We start from the raw sequence: 17,824 nt of genomic DNA on the forward strand, positions 1-17,824 counted from the left end.
CAACACACTTTAATGTATTTTTCTGTACTGTTACTTGAAAAATACTTCATGTAGTTTTACCTTTAAAATCTAATAAGGGTTGTATTAAGTAAAATGACAAATCTTTTACATTCTAAGGAAGACAAAACTGAAACAACTTTCACAAATATTCATCTATGTCTGGCCTAAGAGAATATGACCCAAGGCACATTTTTCTATTTAGTGAAATAGGAAGTTGATATTAAGATGAATCAAGGTCAAATCCACATAAGCCCAAAGCCAATGATGCTACACTGAAGAGTCAGAAGGGGAGTGAAATTAAGTTAAAATCTAATTTAGATATTTTTAAATTTTTAAATTAGATATATAAATTTTAAATTTATAAATTTATAAATTACCAACATGTCCTCTTAACAAGAAAGCTTGTCAATTGCTGTGACACTAAGCTAGTCAATTATTGCTCATATCCTTTAAAGCATATTTATAAACTAGACAACGGAAGATGGAAATATACTTTTGATCTTCCCCAGTGACCAAATGTCTTTCATAACCTACTGAAGGAAAATGCCACTGACTGAAAACCCAAAACACAGATGCAGGAAACATACTCATTGCTTCATTCCCTCTGGGATTGTTTTCTATTCCTTTGATGTAGGATAGCACCAAAGCTTAACTCATTTAATGTAAGTAGTGGGTATTCGCCTGAATAAGTAAAAAGTAAAAACATTTGAGTAGAGAATAATGATTACAATGCACAAGGTGCTTACATTGTTAAATCTGAATTTCACATCATCATCCTGGGAAAGATAAAGATGTTTATGAACAAGCAATAATTGAGCGGCCAAACAAAATTGAGGTTTGTGGTGCTATGCTGACCCCTAGTGGAATAGAAACAGCATCTCGATGTTTCCAAGAAACCTGCTGTTAAGCTTTTCGTGCTTGACTTGTAGCACGAATACACATGTACATACACATGCACAACCCACATGTCACAAATACACGCCGATAATCTCCATGGTCTTGGTGCCAAGTTAGTAAGAAATTACCTGTAGCAAGTGAAACCAGATGTCATTGGTTCTTGAACAATATCTCATCAAATTCTATGAAAATAGACAGCTATTTAAAAGCAATTGGTAGTGGTTTTTTTTCTTTGTCACCAAAGTTTTTAATGAATGTGTCTTAGGAAATCAATGTTTATTAAAACAAAAACTGTCCAGCTCCTCTGCACCCACTTTTCCTTCCCCAGAGGTCAATACTTTCTAATTATTTCAACTGATGCTTATTTTTGTCTATATTTTCAAATAACTTTTTAATTTTTCTATTTATCCCCCACCATGGAAGTTAGAAATTTAACTTTTTCTCAGTTCTCTGCCACCTCTCATCCTTCCCATCCTCTCATTCTCATGAAAGAATTACATCATACTTTCAGTTAAGTCACTGTTCAACATCTAAAATATCTGTATTATGAATAAGTTAATAATCAAAGTTAATCAGAGTGAAGCCATGTAGAAAACTACAATTACATTTTACATTTATGTACAATAGTTTACCCCTGAAATTAATAATTGTCGGAGTATTCATTATCTGTTTGTTTGCTGCTGAGCCTCTGTTCCCTAGATAAAAGGCCCTATGGGAAAACTTTTATGCCAGGATTTTCCTGGGGTGGAGGGAAGCCCAGGGCAGCAGGAAGAAAGAAAAGGCAAGACAGGTAAGGAAACGATGCAGCGGAACATCAAGGAAGGAACGACTGGGTTGGCCTTCACTTGGCATCAAGCACAGCTGATGGCTCTGTCTTGCACACCATCTTCACGGTCTGTATTTCAGAACACCTTGGGGTAGGAGCAAGAAGACTATCCACTAATTCCTCTTGCCCATGAGTCTCCCCAGACTGGCAAATTCCCATCATGTTCGAGGCCTGGTTGTACTGGTTTACTGTGATCTCAGAAGGTTTAGCATTGAGAGTCCTGCTTCTGGGCTGCCCTTCTTACTACTGGACAAACAAGAATGGGTCACCTGAGCAGCTATTTCACACCTGGCAGTGATAGGTCAACCTGAGGCATGGAGACCAATACATAGCACTGTCAGGTTGGGCCCATGGGGTCCGTCAGTGCCAGTGCTGCCGAGAAGAGAAAAGTGTCCAAACATCCCCAGGAGATTTATGGCCAGAGATGATGTGAGGCAGCTTATAAGAAGTACCTGATATAGTCTGTTTCTTAATTTTCTGTCTTTATTCAACCAGAAACCCGGAAAAATAGAGCAAAAAAAAATCTCAAAACTTTCAGACACATCACATATTCTACCAAGGTAGCATCTTCTTGCAAATGAACAAATCTTAGAGCTTTCTGAACTGCTGAGTCTGGACTGTTCTCTGTGTATATAGTAAGTATCCTGGACCTAAATCCTCCACCTCTATTTTCTGTGAGATTCTCTGAGTCTTGTCTTTTTCTTAGTTTACCTCCATGTTGTGGTGGAGCACATACTTCAGTAACTTCCTGAGAGGAAAAGAGATAACAGGAACTTAATATTTTAAAAATATGAGCTGGAAAATCTTTTTAATCTTATCCGCATAATAAGTTTGGCTAGGTCTATAACTCTAGCTTAGAAATTACTTTTCCTTAGAATTTTTAAGGCATTACCTCTTGTCTCCTTAGTTTCATTGTTGTTGATGAGAAAACGCAATTGTGATTCTAGCTATTTTGGTATTTCTGGCCCTCTGGTTCCCTCCCTCTCCCTCTCGTCTTTTCTCACTCTTCTTTCTCTTTCCTTCCTTCCTTTTCTTGCCCCCCCCCCCTTGTCATGCATTCACACATACACACGCTCAGTGTAGGATTTTCTGTCTGTCTGCAACTCAGTACCACTGACTCAGAGGCACTGCCTATAGCACACAGGTGTGTCCTGCACAGCCCACTTATGCACACAGGGCACCTCCTTGGGGTGGTTCAGTGCCCAACCTGCACTCACACTCTGCAAGCTTTTGCACTTGGGAAACCCTTTGACCAGTTAACACATGCCTTTCAGTTTCATAATATTTTTAAAAATTATTTATTTCATGTTTCAAAATGACCAGAAGAAAGAAAGGGAAGAGAACATGAAATAATTTGGATCACTAGTATGCTCATTATACAGTTCCTCCATTCAGGACTAGACAGGGACCCCAACCCCATTTTTTAGGTCTAGTGAGCTCAGAGATCAGTCTCATCAGAGACTGCATCTCTGGGCACAAACAGGCTTATAAAAACCAGCCCAACCAGTATCTCATCTGGGCCACCCCACCCTGAGTAGAGAACTTACCCTAAACAAGAGGCTGCCCCTCCCAGAGCAGAGAGCACACCCAGGCAGGACCACATTCCTGCACAGGACAGTTTTAAAATTAATTTCTGCACCCAAGCCCTGACACCACACAGTTGTGATATTTCATCTACCCAGGGTAGGAAAAGCAGTATGTAATTCCCTAGACAGAAGGCTGACATGGGGTACCTGCTAGGGAACCCCCTCTTTGGCTTGCCAAAGGCTCTGACCCCCCCTTTTATCTATCAATAAAATCTGTCCTTTCACTTACTCCCATAATCCATGGATTCATTCTTTGACTCTCTGAGACCAAAGACCCATCAGAGAGATTCTGGCTATATTCTTATAATATTTTCTATGATGGTGGTGATGGTTAGTATTTATTGTTGTTTGGTTTTATTTTCTTTATTTGGGGAGAAATTTCCTTAGCTTTTATACTCCTCTTGAGTTTCTGTTATAAACTGCTAAAAGCTGTTTTCTGGTCTCTTAATTATTATAGAATTTTGTTCTTTTTTACAGTTTCAATTAGACATGTCTGTGAGAAAATTATGCAAAAATGTTCCTATTTTTCTCTGTCCAGAATCTTTCTTCCTTGCAGTTTTTTGCTTTTATTATTTTATTTCTATCTTTTATGTTAAAGATCACCCTTAAGTTTCTATTCCTTGATTCCTAGCCCGTATTTTAGAGAGGGCTATGAAGAACCCCCGTCTGACACTTTGAGTGGGCAGATGGGGCTTTCTACTATACATAAGTGTAGGTGGTCTGGCCGGGCGACATCATCAAAGAGCCCCTATTATTAATATTTAAACTCTTCATCACACACTTAGACTCTTTCTTCTTCTTGGAAGGTAAATGCCTGACATCCAATGATCTCCTTGTGGAGTAGAGGAAGAGCCGAGACTTCAGCCCCGACTCTGGACATGGTTACTAACAGCACTTTTTCCGTATAATACTGCCGGTTACACTTGGTGTTCCTCACTGGAGAACTCTTTTGTTTCAACTCCTCCAGAAAATAAACCTCTACTGATTTCCCTGGGGACAGGGCAGTCACGTTATTGTTCCAAGGGGTGAGGAAGGAGACCTGAGGCTGTAACATGTACCTGAGAAGCTTTCAATCACTTTTCCTTATTGGAGAGTATCATCCCACTGGACCTGCGAATTGCCAGGGCTCCTGATCCCACAAACCCTTGGCTCCCTTGGAATTCTTCAGCGTGAACTGGACTGGTTCTCACCTTTTTTTTTTTTTTAACACAAGATCAGTATAGAGCTTTCCCAGTTTAATGTCACCCACTGCTCATCTGTCACTCCATAATCCACAATTGTGCTGCTGTTGTCTCTGCTCTGATTCCTGTGGACTTGTTGGCTCATACTTTTCATAACATTCTTTTACTGTAGCTTCTTTGAGGTTTGGGAATGTAGCTTAATTAGAGTCATATTCAATTTACAAAAAAAGGAATTTAGTGTATCTCTCTTCAGCTAATAGATTTTTTTTTTTTTTTGGTCACTTGAGTCACTGAGAAGAAAGGACAAAATATGCTAAAGATATTGGCATGTAAGTGTTCAATGCAAGATTCCTCAAATTTGTGCCTCCAAAAACATGATTTCTATTGGTGGCTTAGAGTTGTTCACCCCTTTGGCAACTAGTTCACAAAGGACTATTATATAAAAAAGGATGATAGGGTATTGACTTCAAATAAGAAATGTACTATCAAATAATAAAAGTAAGTTTTGTGACCTGCAATTCTGTGCTCAAAGTATATAAGGCCAAAATGAATAACAGGTAATTTTAAGAGAATGAAACCTTAAGAATTGCATAATGTACTAGTTTGATGCACTCTGTGACAATTTGCAAATCTATTAAATTGGCAAAATTCTTAATTTTAAATATAAAAAGTCTCATGTCAACTAAGCCTTCTTTTCTGGGGGGGGGGGGGGGAACGGAACTTTAATTAAAGTGAGTCCAAACTGATACAGTCAACTGTTTAACAAGTATCTCCATTGAAAGTCCCACAGACACCACAATCTTAACATGTCTAACCCGGACTCACCATCTTTCTTCCCAACCTTGTTCTTTCTTCTATGTTACCTTTCCCCAGGTTTGGGACTTCTCTCTCCCTATCATCCATATACTGTGGATTTCTAAGGCATTTTAATATATCCCTTATATCCATTTTTTTCTCTATATCTCCACAATTACTAAGTTAATTTCAAGCCTCATTTTAGTTACTTATTTCATCCCAAAAATAAAACCATAGATTCATTTAAGCTAGTTAAAGCAAGAAGGTTTACTTTTATGAATAGTCGGGAAACCACACAATAATCTGGGAGGAAGAACTATAATCAAGATAGACCTCAGTGAGGTTAAGGCAAGAGAGTTTTACAGACAGATGATAGTGCTGGGGACTTGGGCAACAGGCATCCGCAAAGCTTTATCTAGAGTTCCGACGTTAGTGTGACTATAAAGCACTTCAGAGATCTGATTATTATCCTTTCCCAATAACCCCAAGCTCCCTCAAACAAAATCTTCTCTTCAAATCTTAATTCAGTTTCCAACAAAGGAACCCTAGATCACCTTCCTGAGCCAATCTACTCAAGTCAAACTAGTCTATGAACCTTTGTGAAATATAGTTCCCACTCCTAGTCCAAACGGCTATACACAGAAGAATAATGATGCATGAAACCTTCCATTTACCAGATATGTTTAGAAAGAAAGAGTCACTGAGAGGTAGGCATAGGTGTGCAGTAGCATCCTCTTTTTCTTCCATTTGTCTTACTTTTGCCATCATTGCCCAGTCCTGTGTAAAACCACATCAGTGAATTTCAGGAAACAATTTTTAGAAATCAAAAGATAAGTTAATAGTCACATGTATATTTACTCTTGGGCATCATCTCACTTCAAGATTTCCCCGTAATCTTAGTCTGACTCTGAAAATACATACACATATACACAGATACACAGACACATATATGCATTTTTATTATTTTCTCTTCAAGAATATTATATTTTCTATTCATAATATTCTTACAGCTTTACTCTGAAATTGTAGGTGTTGGTATTTATTACAAGGGCAATGTTCAATAATATATTCAAATTACAGACCTGCTAAATTCAGTTCCTGCTGCACTGAATAGTTGAGAATAGTACCAAAAGTACAACAGAAAAACCACCGTATGAATGGTGAGAAGGCATAGACTGAACGTATTTCCCAAGTTAGTCAATAAGATAAGACATAATTTTATTTAATATTGATTTAAATTATGTACATAGACCCTAATATCAAAAATCTACTCCTAGGATATTAAGGCTCATAAGATCGACAAGAAAGATTCTCCAATGAATAAAAACTTACATCTACACATAGAATAAGTGTGCATATGCTTAGAGAACTCTAGAAATGTTTTTGTGTTGCTTTTCCTTCAGTATAACTAAGATAATATTTCCATAGATTATAGGAAAGATAAATGAATACTACTGAAAATTATATAATACATTTTAAATTAGACCCAGTTTCTAAGGCAAAATGAACAAGGAGAGAGGCAACTCATGCAAATAATCTTTAAAACGAACTTTAAAGCTTATTAATATTTAATGTAAAACAAAAGCTACATAATCAGAGACACTTAAGGCTGAAATGTCTCTCAGAAGATATTTAGAACACGCTTCCATTTTGGTAAGCAAACCTTCCACAATATGCCTGAAATTTGCTCATTTAGTAAACTTTTAAATGTTTTCTGTAATGAAAATCTCCAAACATCATAAGAAAGCAGAAATTGTCCAAAAATTCCTTTTTATGAGCCAAAATCTGCCTCTGTAAAATATCAAGCCCTATCAAATGACATGGATTAAAATTTTACCCTTTCATATATGTACCGATTTAAAAAGCATTCCTCTGAACTATTTGAAGAACCCCTCATAAAATGTAGTGTTCAGAGACTTCCCAAAGTGTCTGACTCTATTTGACTTCTTTATAACATAAAGATGAAATAACTGCAAAATGATGGGAGTTTATAACACTGATGTACAATATTCGGAGAAAACTGTGTGAGAGGAACCAGGAAGATACCTCCTGTAGACTGTGCTAATGATCAAGAAACTTGTCTACAACATCAACTCTAACCCCGTGTGAGCTGCAGCTGCAGTGGTGACAGCAATTCAACTGCAGGAACAGCAGCGTTGGGAAACCTAGAGATAGAAAGAGCCACAGAAAATAAAAACTAGTGTCTTTAGTAAGGAGTTTCTCCTTTGAACATTGGGGTTCTTCTTTGATGCTGTGGGCAACAGACTTAGAAAAGGAGCTTGGGCCAAACCAGGTAAAGCCACTGAAAAAAAATTGTTCACAAAACACTAAAGAAAATCTCAAGAGGCAAGTTTCCCCAGTGGTACCGACCACAAACCCAGCTTGCTCCCATTCCTGGATCGCTGAACTGTGAGTTATCCCGCAGGCCTAAAATGTTACAGGAGGATTCTAACATTCTCAAGTAGAAATGGACCAGAAAAGAAGAATCCATTTACCCCCTTTTAGGCTCAAATGCCAAGGCTATAAGACACTAGCACCCTAAAGGTGAATAAAAAGAAAGGGGCAGCTAAGAAGAGATCCTATAATGACAACAAAAAGGCATAACCCTCGAGAGGTAGAGAAAATATGCTTCTAAGAGAGAAATTATGTATTCAATAGCATATCTGTTTTATATGCTGAGTAAAATTCACTAAAACATGGTCTCTATTAAAAAGGGTGACATGATAAATGTCTTCAATAAAAGAAGTGGCTGAGGTTAAAAAAAGAAGAAACAAAAGTAAGCAAAAACAGCAACCAAACAATTTTTTTTTAAGTTTTGTGAAATGAACATGTGATAAAATAATTTTCAATTCATTACAGTGAGAGGAAAAAATACGAAAGACTCTTCTAGAAAGCAGAGGAAAAGTTGAGGAAAAAACAAGGAAAGATAAAACAATGATAGCCAAAAACAAGCAAATAAATCAGGTACAAAAGACAACTTGGGTTCCTTAAAAAGAATCTGAAGCAACAGAACAGAAGCAATAATCAATAACATTATAGACTAAGACAACGGGTTGACCAAGTGCCTGGAAAGATTAATAGAAAACAACCTGTAAAATCATCCTGGTTCAAGTCTTAAATACACAGAATTTCAAAGTTTTCAGAAAGAAGCATGCTGCCAACATATAAAGAATAGAAATTTGGCCAGCATTAGACCTTGTATTTCATGAGTCACTTGCAAAATATGTAGCAAAATATGTCTTTAAAGTTGTAAGAGGAAAGTTTTAATCCAAATATTTCCTGTCATTCACCTGTGAAAGCAAATTTAAGATAATGTAGGTTGTTCAAGACTACAGGAAGTATACTACTACTCATTCTTTCCTAAGAAAAATTATCCAAGCAGTCATTCAAAGCAACCAAGAAATGAATAAGCTAATAAATAAAATGGAGAATCTATGATATAAAAGCACAGAAGGTGATAACAAGAATTGGTTAAACCAAAAACTGAAATGAAACAACCTGGTTTTTCCTTTGGTGCCTTACTCATTAATCAACATGGGAGATAAGCCTCGTGAATTCTACATGTCTGAACATAACTTTATTTCGTACTCATATTTGTTTGATAACTTAGCTAGAAATAAAATTCTAGTGTCTTTGTCATTTTTCCTTCAGAACTTCTCCAAGTCTTTTAATATCCCCAATGCTAATAAAAAAATCTGATGTTTGCCTAATTTTTGCCTCTTTAAAACTATTTTATTCAGTAAATGGTTAGGTTTTTCTCTTTATCTTCAATGTTCTAAAATGTCTCAGCCACACACCTAGGTATGAATCATTATTCATACCTACTGCTCAACATTTGATATGCCCTTTCCATTTGAAGGTAGAGTTCCCTCCGTTATTCTAGGAGTGTTTTCTATTATATATTTGATAATTGCCTTACCTTCATTTGGCCTCTCAGAAATCTTAGATTAACGCTTTCCCTCTTTCTTTCCTTGTTTTTAGACAGGGTCTTCCTCCATCCCCCAGGCTGAAGTGCAAAAGTGTCACCATATTTCACTGCAGTGTCCCATTCCTGTCCAATTCTTGCCTCAGCCTCCTGAATAGCTAGGTGTGTGCCACCACGCCTGGATAATGGTAAAGTTTTTTTTATTTTACTTTCTTTTGTAGATGTGGACCGAGGCTATTGCCCAGGCTAGACTCAAATTCCTAGGCTCATGCAATCCTCCTGCCTCAGCCTCCCAAACTGCTAGGTTTACGGCATAAGCCACTGCATTCATCCTCTTTCTTTGAATACTTGTACTTCTTTTTGCTCTATATCTGGATCATTGACTTCATCTTCAACATTTCTATTGAGTTTTTTCATTGTACAATCATTTATAAAACAAAGGCCTTTCTTATGTCAATTATTCTTTTAACATTTTGGCCTTGTGGCTTGCCATATTGTTTCAGGGTTCCTGCTCCTTTACCCATTTTGGTAGCTCTCCAATTTTTTTCTACTGCCTTTCCATGTTCCTTTTTTAAATTTTATCCTATTTATCCTCCAGATTTTAAACAACTGACTAGCTTCTGCCAAGACTTAAAAGGCAGGAGTTTGGCAAACCATGCAGCCCAACTAACCATCTCAGTTATGAAGTCCTTTTTTCTGCAACAATAGTCTAGTACCCAGCTTTTTTAATGACTCAGAGGGATTTCCACTGTATAAAAAAAAAAAAAAAAAAAAACCTCATGATATGAGTAAACAATTTGTCTCAGTGTTTCACTTTAGAATGAGATAAAAGCTTAATTCCGTGGCCATTCTAGACACCCTGAAAGCTAATTTATATCCTATAATAAATTCCTTTATGCTTAAAACTAGCTAAAGTGAGTCTATTGTCCAATCCAATGCTGGCAGGTAACAGAAGTAAACTGTTCTGTGTTCATACCTTCAATTATTCCTTTCATCAGTCAGCACTTTTCCATCTATATTTGTTCTGTTAGTAGTTTGTTGAAGTTATTAATATTCCCTGACATTCATTCTCTATTGCTGCATAAGAAATTACCACAAACTAGGGGAGGGGGGTTGATGGGTGGAGGGAGTGTGATTGGTGGGGTCACCTCTATGATTTATCTTACAAGGGTACAAGTGAATCTTTTTAAAAGCAGAGTATGAATGTCTTAACTCAATAACTAAGAAAATGACATGAAGGCTACATTCACCAGTTTGATAAGAGTATTTCAAATTGTATATGAAAACACCACACTGTACCCCATGATTGCATTGATTTGCAAATCAGCTATGATTTAATAAAAAAATTACCACAATCTAAGTGATGTAAACCAATACTCATTTACTAGCTAACAAGTCAGTAGGTCACAAGTCCAGGCAAACTTGATAGATTTCACTCCCCTTGATCACAAGGAAAAAAAAAAAAACTTAGTGAAATGTAATTTAGTCTGATTTTATAACTAGTCAATGGCCTCACATTCAATTTCTACTGCTGCATAAGAAATTATCACAAACTAAATGACTTAAACCAATATCCACTTACCAACTAACAAGTCAGTAGGTCAGAAGTCCAGGCAAACTTAGCTGAGTTCTCTGCTAAGTGTCTCACAAAGTTGAAATCAACATGTCAGCCAGGATGTGCTCTTATCTAGGGAAGAGTCTGCTTATAAGCCCATTCAAGCTGCTGGCAAAAATCAATTCCTTCCTGCTATGGATCTAAGGACCCCATTTTCTTGCTGGTGGTCAGCCCTAGGCCACTCTCTTTTTACAGAAATGCTTGTCACATAGTCCCTTTCATCTTCAAAGCCCGCCAAAAAAAAAAAAAAAATAAACTTCCATTATGACTTCTGCCACCTGCCAGAGAAAATTGCCTTGAAAGGGCTCCTAAAATTACATTAAGCCAACCTTTTAATTAGTCCAAAGTCAACTGATTAGTGACCTTAATTACATTTGAAAAATTTCTTTCCCCATATAACACTACATATTCACAGGAGGACTTATAAAAGGCAGGGATCATTAGGGTATTTTCAGAATTCTGCCTACTTCAGCCCTCTCTAGTTTTCTTCATTGTAAGAGATTGAAACATTTTTAATATTCTAATTATTCTGCTCTTCAGACAGAAGAGAAACATTATCTACTTAGTCTTTCATCTTAAACTAGAAATCTCAACCACACCCACAGTGGGTTCCAAACTTATATGTACAAAAAAATTGAAATATATTTTATCACCTTTGGTAGCTCTCACCTTGATCACAAGAAAAAAAGCTTAGTGAAATATAATTTAGTCTGATTTCATAACTAAATAGTCTTCTTAGAAGAGCCTTGTTTATTGTCAAAGAAAAAAATGCACTAGATGGAATTAAACAAGAAAAGCAGACTTGATTAAAGACTCTTGCAATATGGGATAGAGACTGAACTAGATTACTTTAAAAACTGCCACCTTTTGTTTACACTTTTGTTTCAGTGTAATCTAGTGGAAAGTAGTGGAAAACTTTAGGGAGGAGGTTGGTCAATGTGATTACACTATCTGTATGTGCTAATTGTATGCCACAACTATGCAAACTCCTGAATTCATGGCATGCTCTTAATCCTTGAGAACCAGGTCCCTTACCTTTCTTCAACTGGCACCTCTGCATATTGCTCACCCACCATGTGTTACACACAGCAAAATCTGAAGTTTCCTAGCACCCTGCACCTCCCTAGAATCATTACAAAAGTAAGTTCCATACACACACCTGTCCCAGGTATTCTGTTATCCCAAACTCATCTCAATGTTCAGTGCATCACTTCACGTCACCCCAACACACTCATGCTGAGACTAGCAGTTTACTTCTCCCATTCACAATGTCACTCTTCTTACCACTACCTATAGCTGTGTTTTTTAACCTTTTTTATCTCACAGTTATAGTTAAACTTCCATGGCACACTTAAATTGTGTTAATCAAAAAGATTAAAAAACACTTACTGTACTCTGAAATTCTTTTGAAAACAGTTTAATCAATGATGTTTAAAATTTTCGAAGCGTATCTTGATCCTCTCATGGCACGTGGGTTGAAAATCACTGACCTAGAGCCATCTCTCCCATACAATTCCATGGTTGATACTGTAGGTTCTGCTTTCTATACCTTAAACTGGAGCAACTGTAATTTATTAATACTTGTCTTTCATTACAATAGTATTAAGAGAAAAGGTTAAAAAATCATGAAACTAACATTTATTAATCCATGACACTCAGATATCTTTGTTTCTAGCAGTAACCATTCCCCTCTTACTAGGGACAATATACCACAAAATGTACCTTGGAAGGGAACACTTAATTTCAGGGAATAATTAAAATTCTCCAACTTAATATTTGCAAAATATTACCCCCGTCACACATTCTTAAGATATTTAACAAGCATATGGGATAGTCACCCGGCTATAAAAATGTTTTTGAAGTCTTAACTGACAGATACAAAAACAAATGTCTTACAGCTAAACTGAAGTTCTGTCTAGCAATCTGTGCTTTCTCTTTTTAACTTCATGAAAGCATGAATACTGTTACTTTTACCATCCCCCAAATGGATTTATGAACCTATATTCTAATGACATAATGACTAGTGTGTCTTAAGCATGTAACTTTTTAAAAATGTTTATCCCTTACTCAGAAAGTATCACTAATTATAAATAAAACACGACTTTGACAATTATTTGCTGTTTTTTCCAAAATTATTTAATAACCATATATATTACACATACACGTGGAGAGAGACAAAATGAATAAAACACCTTCATTCTGAAACCCAAATCATCTTGTTATACAAAAAAAAAGGGTTGCTCATTAGAGTTTTTAAAATCATTTAAGTATTAATGCATAAAATGAGTTCATTCGATTTATAGTTTCTTTTGCTCTCCGTGTCAAAGTTTTTTCCCTAATACATTATGTTTTAATTTAACATCTAGCACCATTAAATTAATGCTAATGTTGGGAATATAGTGGTATGTATTTTAATTGTTAACAAGCATAGGAGAGTAGAAATAAAATTTAGTAAATTAAAACCTTAGAACTAGGGTTGGATGTGTTTACCCAGATATCTCACGTATGAAAAGTGCCAGTATCATTATCTTCTTTCGTATTGTGGCCTTTGCTATTCTCTCTTCTCCTGCTTTTGACATAACCTAATTGTGGCTCCCTCCGATGATCTAACAGGACAAATCTCTCCTTCTCTACCAAAGCTAAAGTTCTCAGGCCCCCAGTGGTGCTATCTCCTGCTTTCAATTTCTTAAGCGAGATTCCAGTAATATGGCTCCTTTTTAAAATAATTATGCCTCAAATTGTTGACTCATACTTCTTATTACAGCTCTTCCCTAGAAAGTGATAACAAAGCTCAGGGATGATTTAATTACTGAAGCTATGACTATTACATACCTTGAAAATCTTTTTCCTTAGAACAGAGATTTGTAAACTTAAGGTCCATATACAGGTAGAATCAATGGATTCCGTGCCACCAGCCTCAATACTCAACCCCTACTTATACAATTAAGAAACATTCCTTTGCTTTAAAACCATCCTCCTCCCTACACACGTGTACCCTGATTTAAGAATCGAGGCTTCTAGGGGTTAGACCTCCTGTCTCCTACATCTTCCCCAGCAACTCGCTCAGCGAGCGCACACTGAGCAATTGGAAAACGTCTGTGGAATGTTGTCGAACGTCTACAATCATTCCGGGCTTTCGTTAAAGACGAATCACCACAGGATAATTTTGCCATTAAAATTATCATTACCAGGGTTCTAACATGCAGATTTCACCATCCCTGCCTGAAAAGAACCAGCAGAAGGAAGGCAAGAGAATTAACAACGATGCCTTCGGCCGCCCGCTTTCCGATCCTCAGGTTAATTGTCAGAAACAGTCCCGAGTGGAGTCGCAGGCATCACCGCGGAAGGGAGGGAGACCGACGCCAGCCGCGCAACCCGCTCCCGCCAGCGCCTGGGTCGCGGGCTTCCGCTCAGCGCAAGGCACGCCGGGACACCGCGGAGCCCAACCCCTGTCACCATGGCAACCAGACGGCACGCCGTTGTCATGGACGCTGACGGGGGCCTGCGAGAGTCTAGGTGACCAGCCTCCTCGGCCTGCAGCTAGCTGGGATGCTTCGCGGAGGTAATAAGGCCTCTGAAAGGCGAAGACACTTGAGCAACATCCTCAGCTGTCGACAAGAGCAGGCGCTGAGCAGCAGCATCTACCTGCTGCGAGAGATGGGCCCCACCGGCTTCCTGCTGCGGGAGGAGGAACCGGAAAACAGAGAATTCCGAGTAACTACCGCCCCACTGCGCCTCCGCCCCTGGCCCGGCCTACCCAAGGGTCCCCCGAAGCCCTCCCGGTATATTTAGCCACCCTGACAATCCCTGCAGGTACTTGCTGCCCTAGCCCAAAGGCGTATCCTGGTCAGTGTTCCAGAAGCGAAAGACATGCAAATTACAGAAGGAAATATTATTTGTTTAATAGAAAAGCTTTGAGAGGTTAGGAACTCAAATTGCATCCATCTCCTGTAAGATAGCTTTTGATATTTAGGCTTGAAAATGTCAGAAGCTTTATATGAGTATTTGGTTTACATTAACGTTCTTGGATCCGTGGTTAGCGGTCAGTAGCCCTGTGAGACGAAATGAAAATACTACACTCTACTTACACACTATAAATATGTGCTAACTAAATAAAATGAGCTTCCCTTTACTGTCCTGCTGAAGCGATAATGAGGGCCTTTAACAGGGTTGTTTAAATAGCGATACCTTGAAAAGGTCTAAATGAATAAAAATTAAAGACAGCAAATATATACATAGTTTATCCTCACCACCCAAAAATCAGCCACCACACTATCTCCCAGGAGTTAACTTAGAAAATTTTAAGTCATGCGTTTTAAGACCTGAATACAATTTACTAGTTTGTGCTTACTTAAAACATCCCTCCTCTTTTTTAACTTTGTTGCTTACAACACTTAACTCATTAATTTTTTAACCAACATAGTCTAGCATGATTACAACTTGTCCTCTTACATAAAATTAAAGAAGGTAAATTCATAAATTTAAATGCACAAAAATAAAAATTTATCCACATCACACCTGGTCTACATTGTTCTCACCCATTTTAATAAATTGTTTTGTTATATAACCAAAAAAGTAAAAAAAATAAATAAATAAAAAATAAAAATCCAAATGAGCTGCCTTGCAAAGGAGTTTAATTTCAAACCAGAGTAGGACTTCTTTCTAGTAAGAAATTTATAGTTTGGGGCTTTTTTGTTTTACCTTTTAAAAGTTGATTTATTTCACCTGCCAGAGTGCAGGTCCCTTAAAAATCCATCTTAATTGATAATACAAGTTGTTAATCAAGGCAAAGAATAAGGAAGAGAAAAATCAGCCCAGAGAGTATGAAGTCTGCCTAGTAAGGAGAGTTAAAATTCCCTAGTAGATTTCATTTAACCTTTTGGAATCACCCGAATTACCTCTTCAATTTTTTTAAACCAATTATATGTCAACTTAGTTTTACTCTAAAAATTAACTGACTTATTTTAAAGTGTGCATTTTTCTTATTAAAGGTTTTTTTAGGAAATCCTCATGTTTGTAACTGTCCCACATTTCTGAAAGGAGGAGAACTTTGCAAGCATATATGCTGGTAAGTTACTTTTTAATGAAGATCTTCCACCAGGGAACATCTTGATGTGCAATATATTTTGTCTTTTTCATGGCTTGAGTACATCAAAATTAACGAAATTTGGTATTGGGGGAATATAAATTAAAATGGTCATGGTGATACTGGACTTTCAGGTTCTTGGTCTCAGAGATTCAATGAATGAAGCGATGGACCCCAGGATCAATAGTAGGTTAGGTTTTATTAGGTTTTATTCAAGTGTTACAGCTCTCACAAAGAGCCAAACCTCCTTGCTTTCCTGCTCTCTCTTGGAGGTCTGAGTTTGGGCTCTCTACTTAGAGCCTTACATAGGGGCAATTGTCCAGTGAGCTTTCAGGTCCTGAAAATAGACCAATCAGGGATGCACTGGAGGAATTGACCTGCCAGAAGTCCACGTCAGGGGACGGCAGGGCACCAGTGTCTTCCCCTGCTGTGTCTGGCAAATTCCTCCATTCACCGCAACAGCAACAGGTCCCAGGGACAAGGTGTCCGGTCTCGGTGCTACCTTGTCTGGTATCATTCCTCACTCTCTGAGTGGAAACCCTAACTGCTGTTAGGGAAAAAGGGCGAAGACTCGATCTAACTGCTTCTTGCTGAATTGGGTGATGATAGAAGGGGCAGTTAGGGTTTCTCTGGTGGGAAGAGTGATACAGGGATCTGTGATAATCAGGTGTTAGACTGGAACCATCTTCATTATGGGTGGCATAACTTGATGAGATTTAAGACTAGGTGGGCTGTGATTGGCTTTCTTCAGTCTTTGTCTGTAGAAGGTGGAGGGTTCCAGGCTTTTACACATGAATGATGTATCCAGGAATCCATACTCATAACTTTAAGAGCTGTAGGAGACAATAAGATAACAGAAAAGGGACCCTCCCAAGTTGGGATTAGGGAAGGTGAATTAGTTTGGTTGCTTCTGGGGTCAAGAGGGCTACAGTTGTGATGATTCATAGACGGTGTGGCCATCCCTTGGCCACAGTGTCAATTTCTTTACTAAGATAGGCTACAGGTTATAGAACTGGACCCCGGTATTGGACCAAAACTCCCAGAGCAATGCCAGTTCGTTCTGTAATATACAGATTAAATTGCTGTCCAGTGGGAAGACTTAAAGCCGGGGCCTATAAAAGAGCAGTTTTTAATTGTTGGAATGCCTTATTTGCTTCTGGTTCCCATTCTAAAGTGACTAGGCCCTCTTTTTGAGCATTTTTAATTAAATAATAAAGTGGTTTAGCTATTTCACTATATCCAGGGATCCAGAGTCTGCAAAAACCTGTAATCCCTAAGAAGCCTTGAAGTTGTCTGAGAGTTTGAGGTTTAGGGTGAGCTAATATTAGTTCTATTCTGTCTGTGCCCAAGGTTCTTTTCCCCTGTGAAAGCTGGAGACCCAAATAGTGAACTCTTGGGACACATAATTGGGCTTTAGCCTTAGAAACTTTGTACCCACAATCAGCTAGATAGTTTAAGAGAGCCTGTGTAGCTTTGTGGCATTCCTCTGCTTCTGATGTTCCCAAAAGAATGTCACCTACGTACAGAATAAGAGTCACTGTAGGATATGAAAAAATGACTCAAGTCTTTGGCTAGGGCTTGTACGAACAAGTAAGAACTGTCCCTAAATCCTTGGGGTAACACAGTCCAAGTAAGCTGGGTGTTAGAGTCAGAGGGAGTCAGAACAAAAAGGTATTGGGAATTTTCATGAAGTGGAATGCAAAAGAAGGCATCTTTCAGGTCTAAGATATAAAATAGGCAACTGTTTCAGGGATATGAGACAATAAGGTATATGGATTGGGAACTACAGGATGGAGAGGAATGACTGCTTTGTTTATAATGCGGAGGTCTTGGACTAGCCTCCAGGTTCCGTTTGGTTTTGGCACTCGTAGGAGTATTACATGGATTATTGCAAGATATTAATAAGTACTGTC

The 17,824-nt window shown here is 37.9% G+C and overlaps 1 protein-coding gene across 1 annotated transcript in view; it reads left to right on the plus strand.

Annotated features, from left to right (window-relative positions):
- The first annotated feature begins 14,374 nt into the window (after positions 1–14,374).
- ZSWIM2 (zinc finger SWIM-type containing 2) overlaps positions 14,375–17,824 on the plus strand; it is a 40,510-nt gene continuing 37,060 nt past the window's right edge. The window contains exons 1-2 of the mRNA XM_003791452.1: positions 14,375–14,539; positions 15,817–15,893. Coding sequence (XP_003791500.1) covers positions 14,375–14,539; positions 15,817–15,893 — 242 coding nt within the window. The remainder of the gene's footprint in view (positions 14,540–15,816; positions 15,894–17,824) is intronic.

Source organism: Otolemur garnettii, unplaced genomic scaffold, assembly GCF_000181295.1.
Source record: "Otolemur garnettii isolate 467f Iridium unplaced genomic scaffold, OtoGar3 scaffold00048, whole genome shotgun sequence".
In the NCBI taxonomy this organism is placed as follows: Eukaryota; Metazoa; Chordata; class Mammalia; order Primates; family Galagidae; genus Otolemur; species Otolemur garnettii.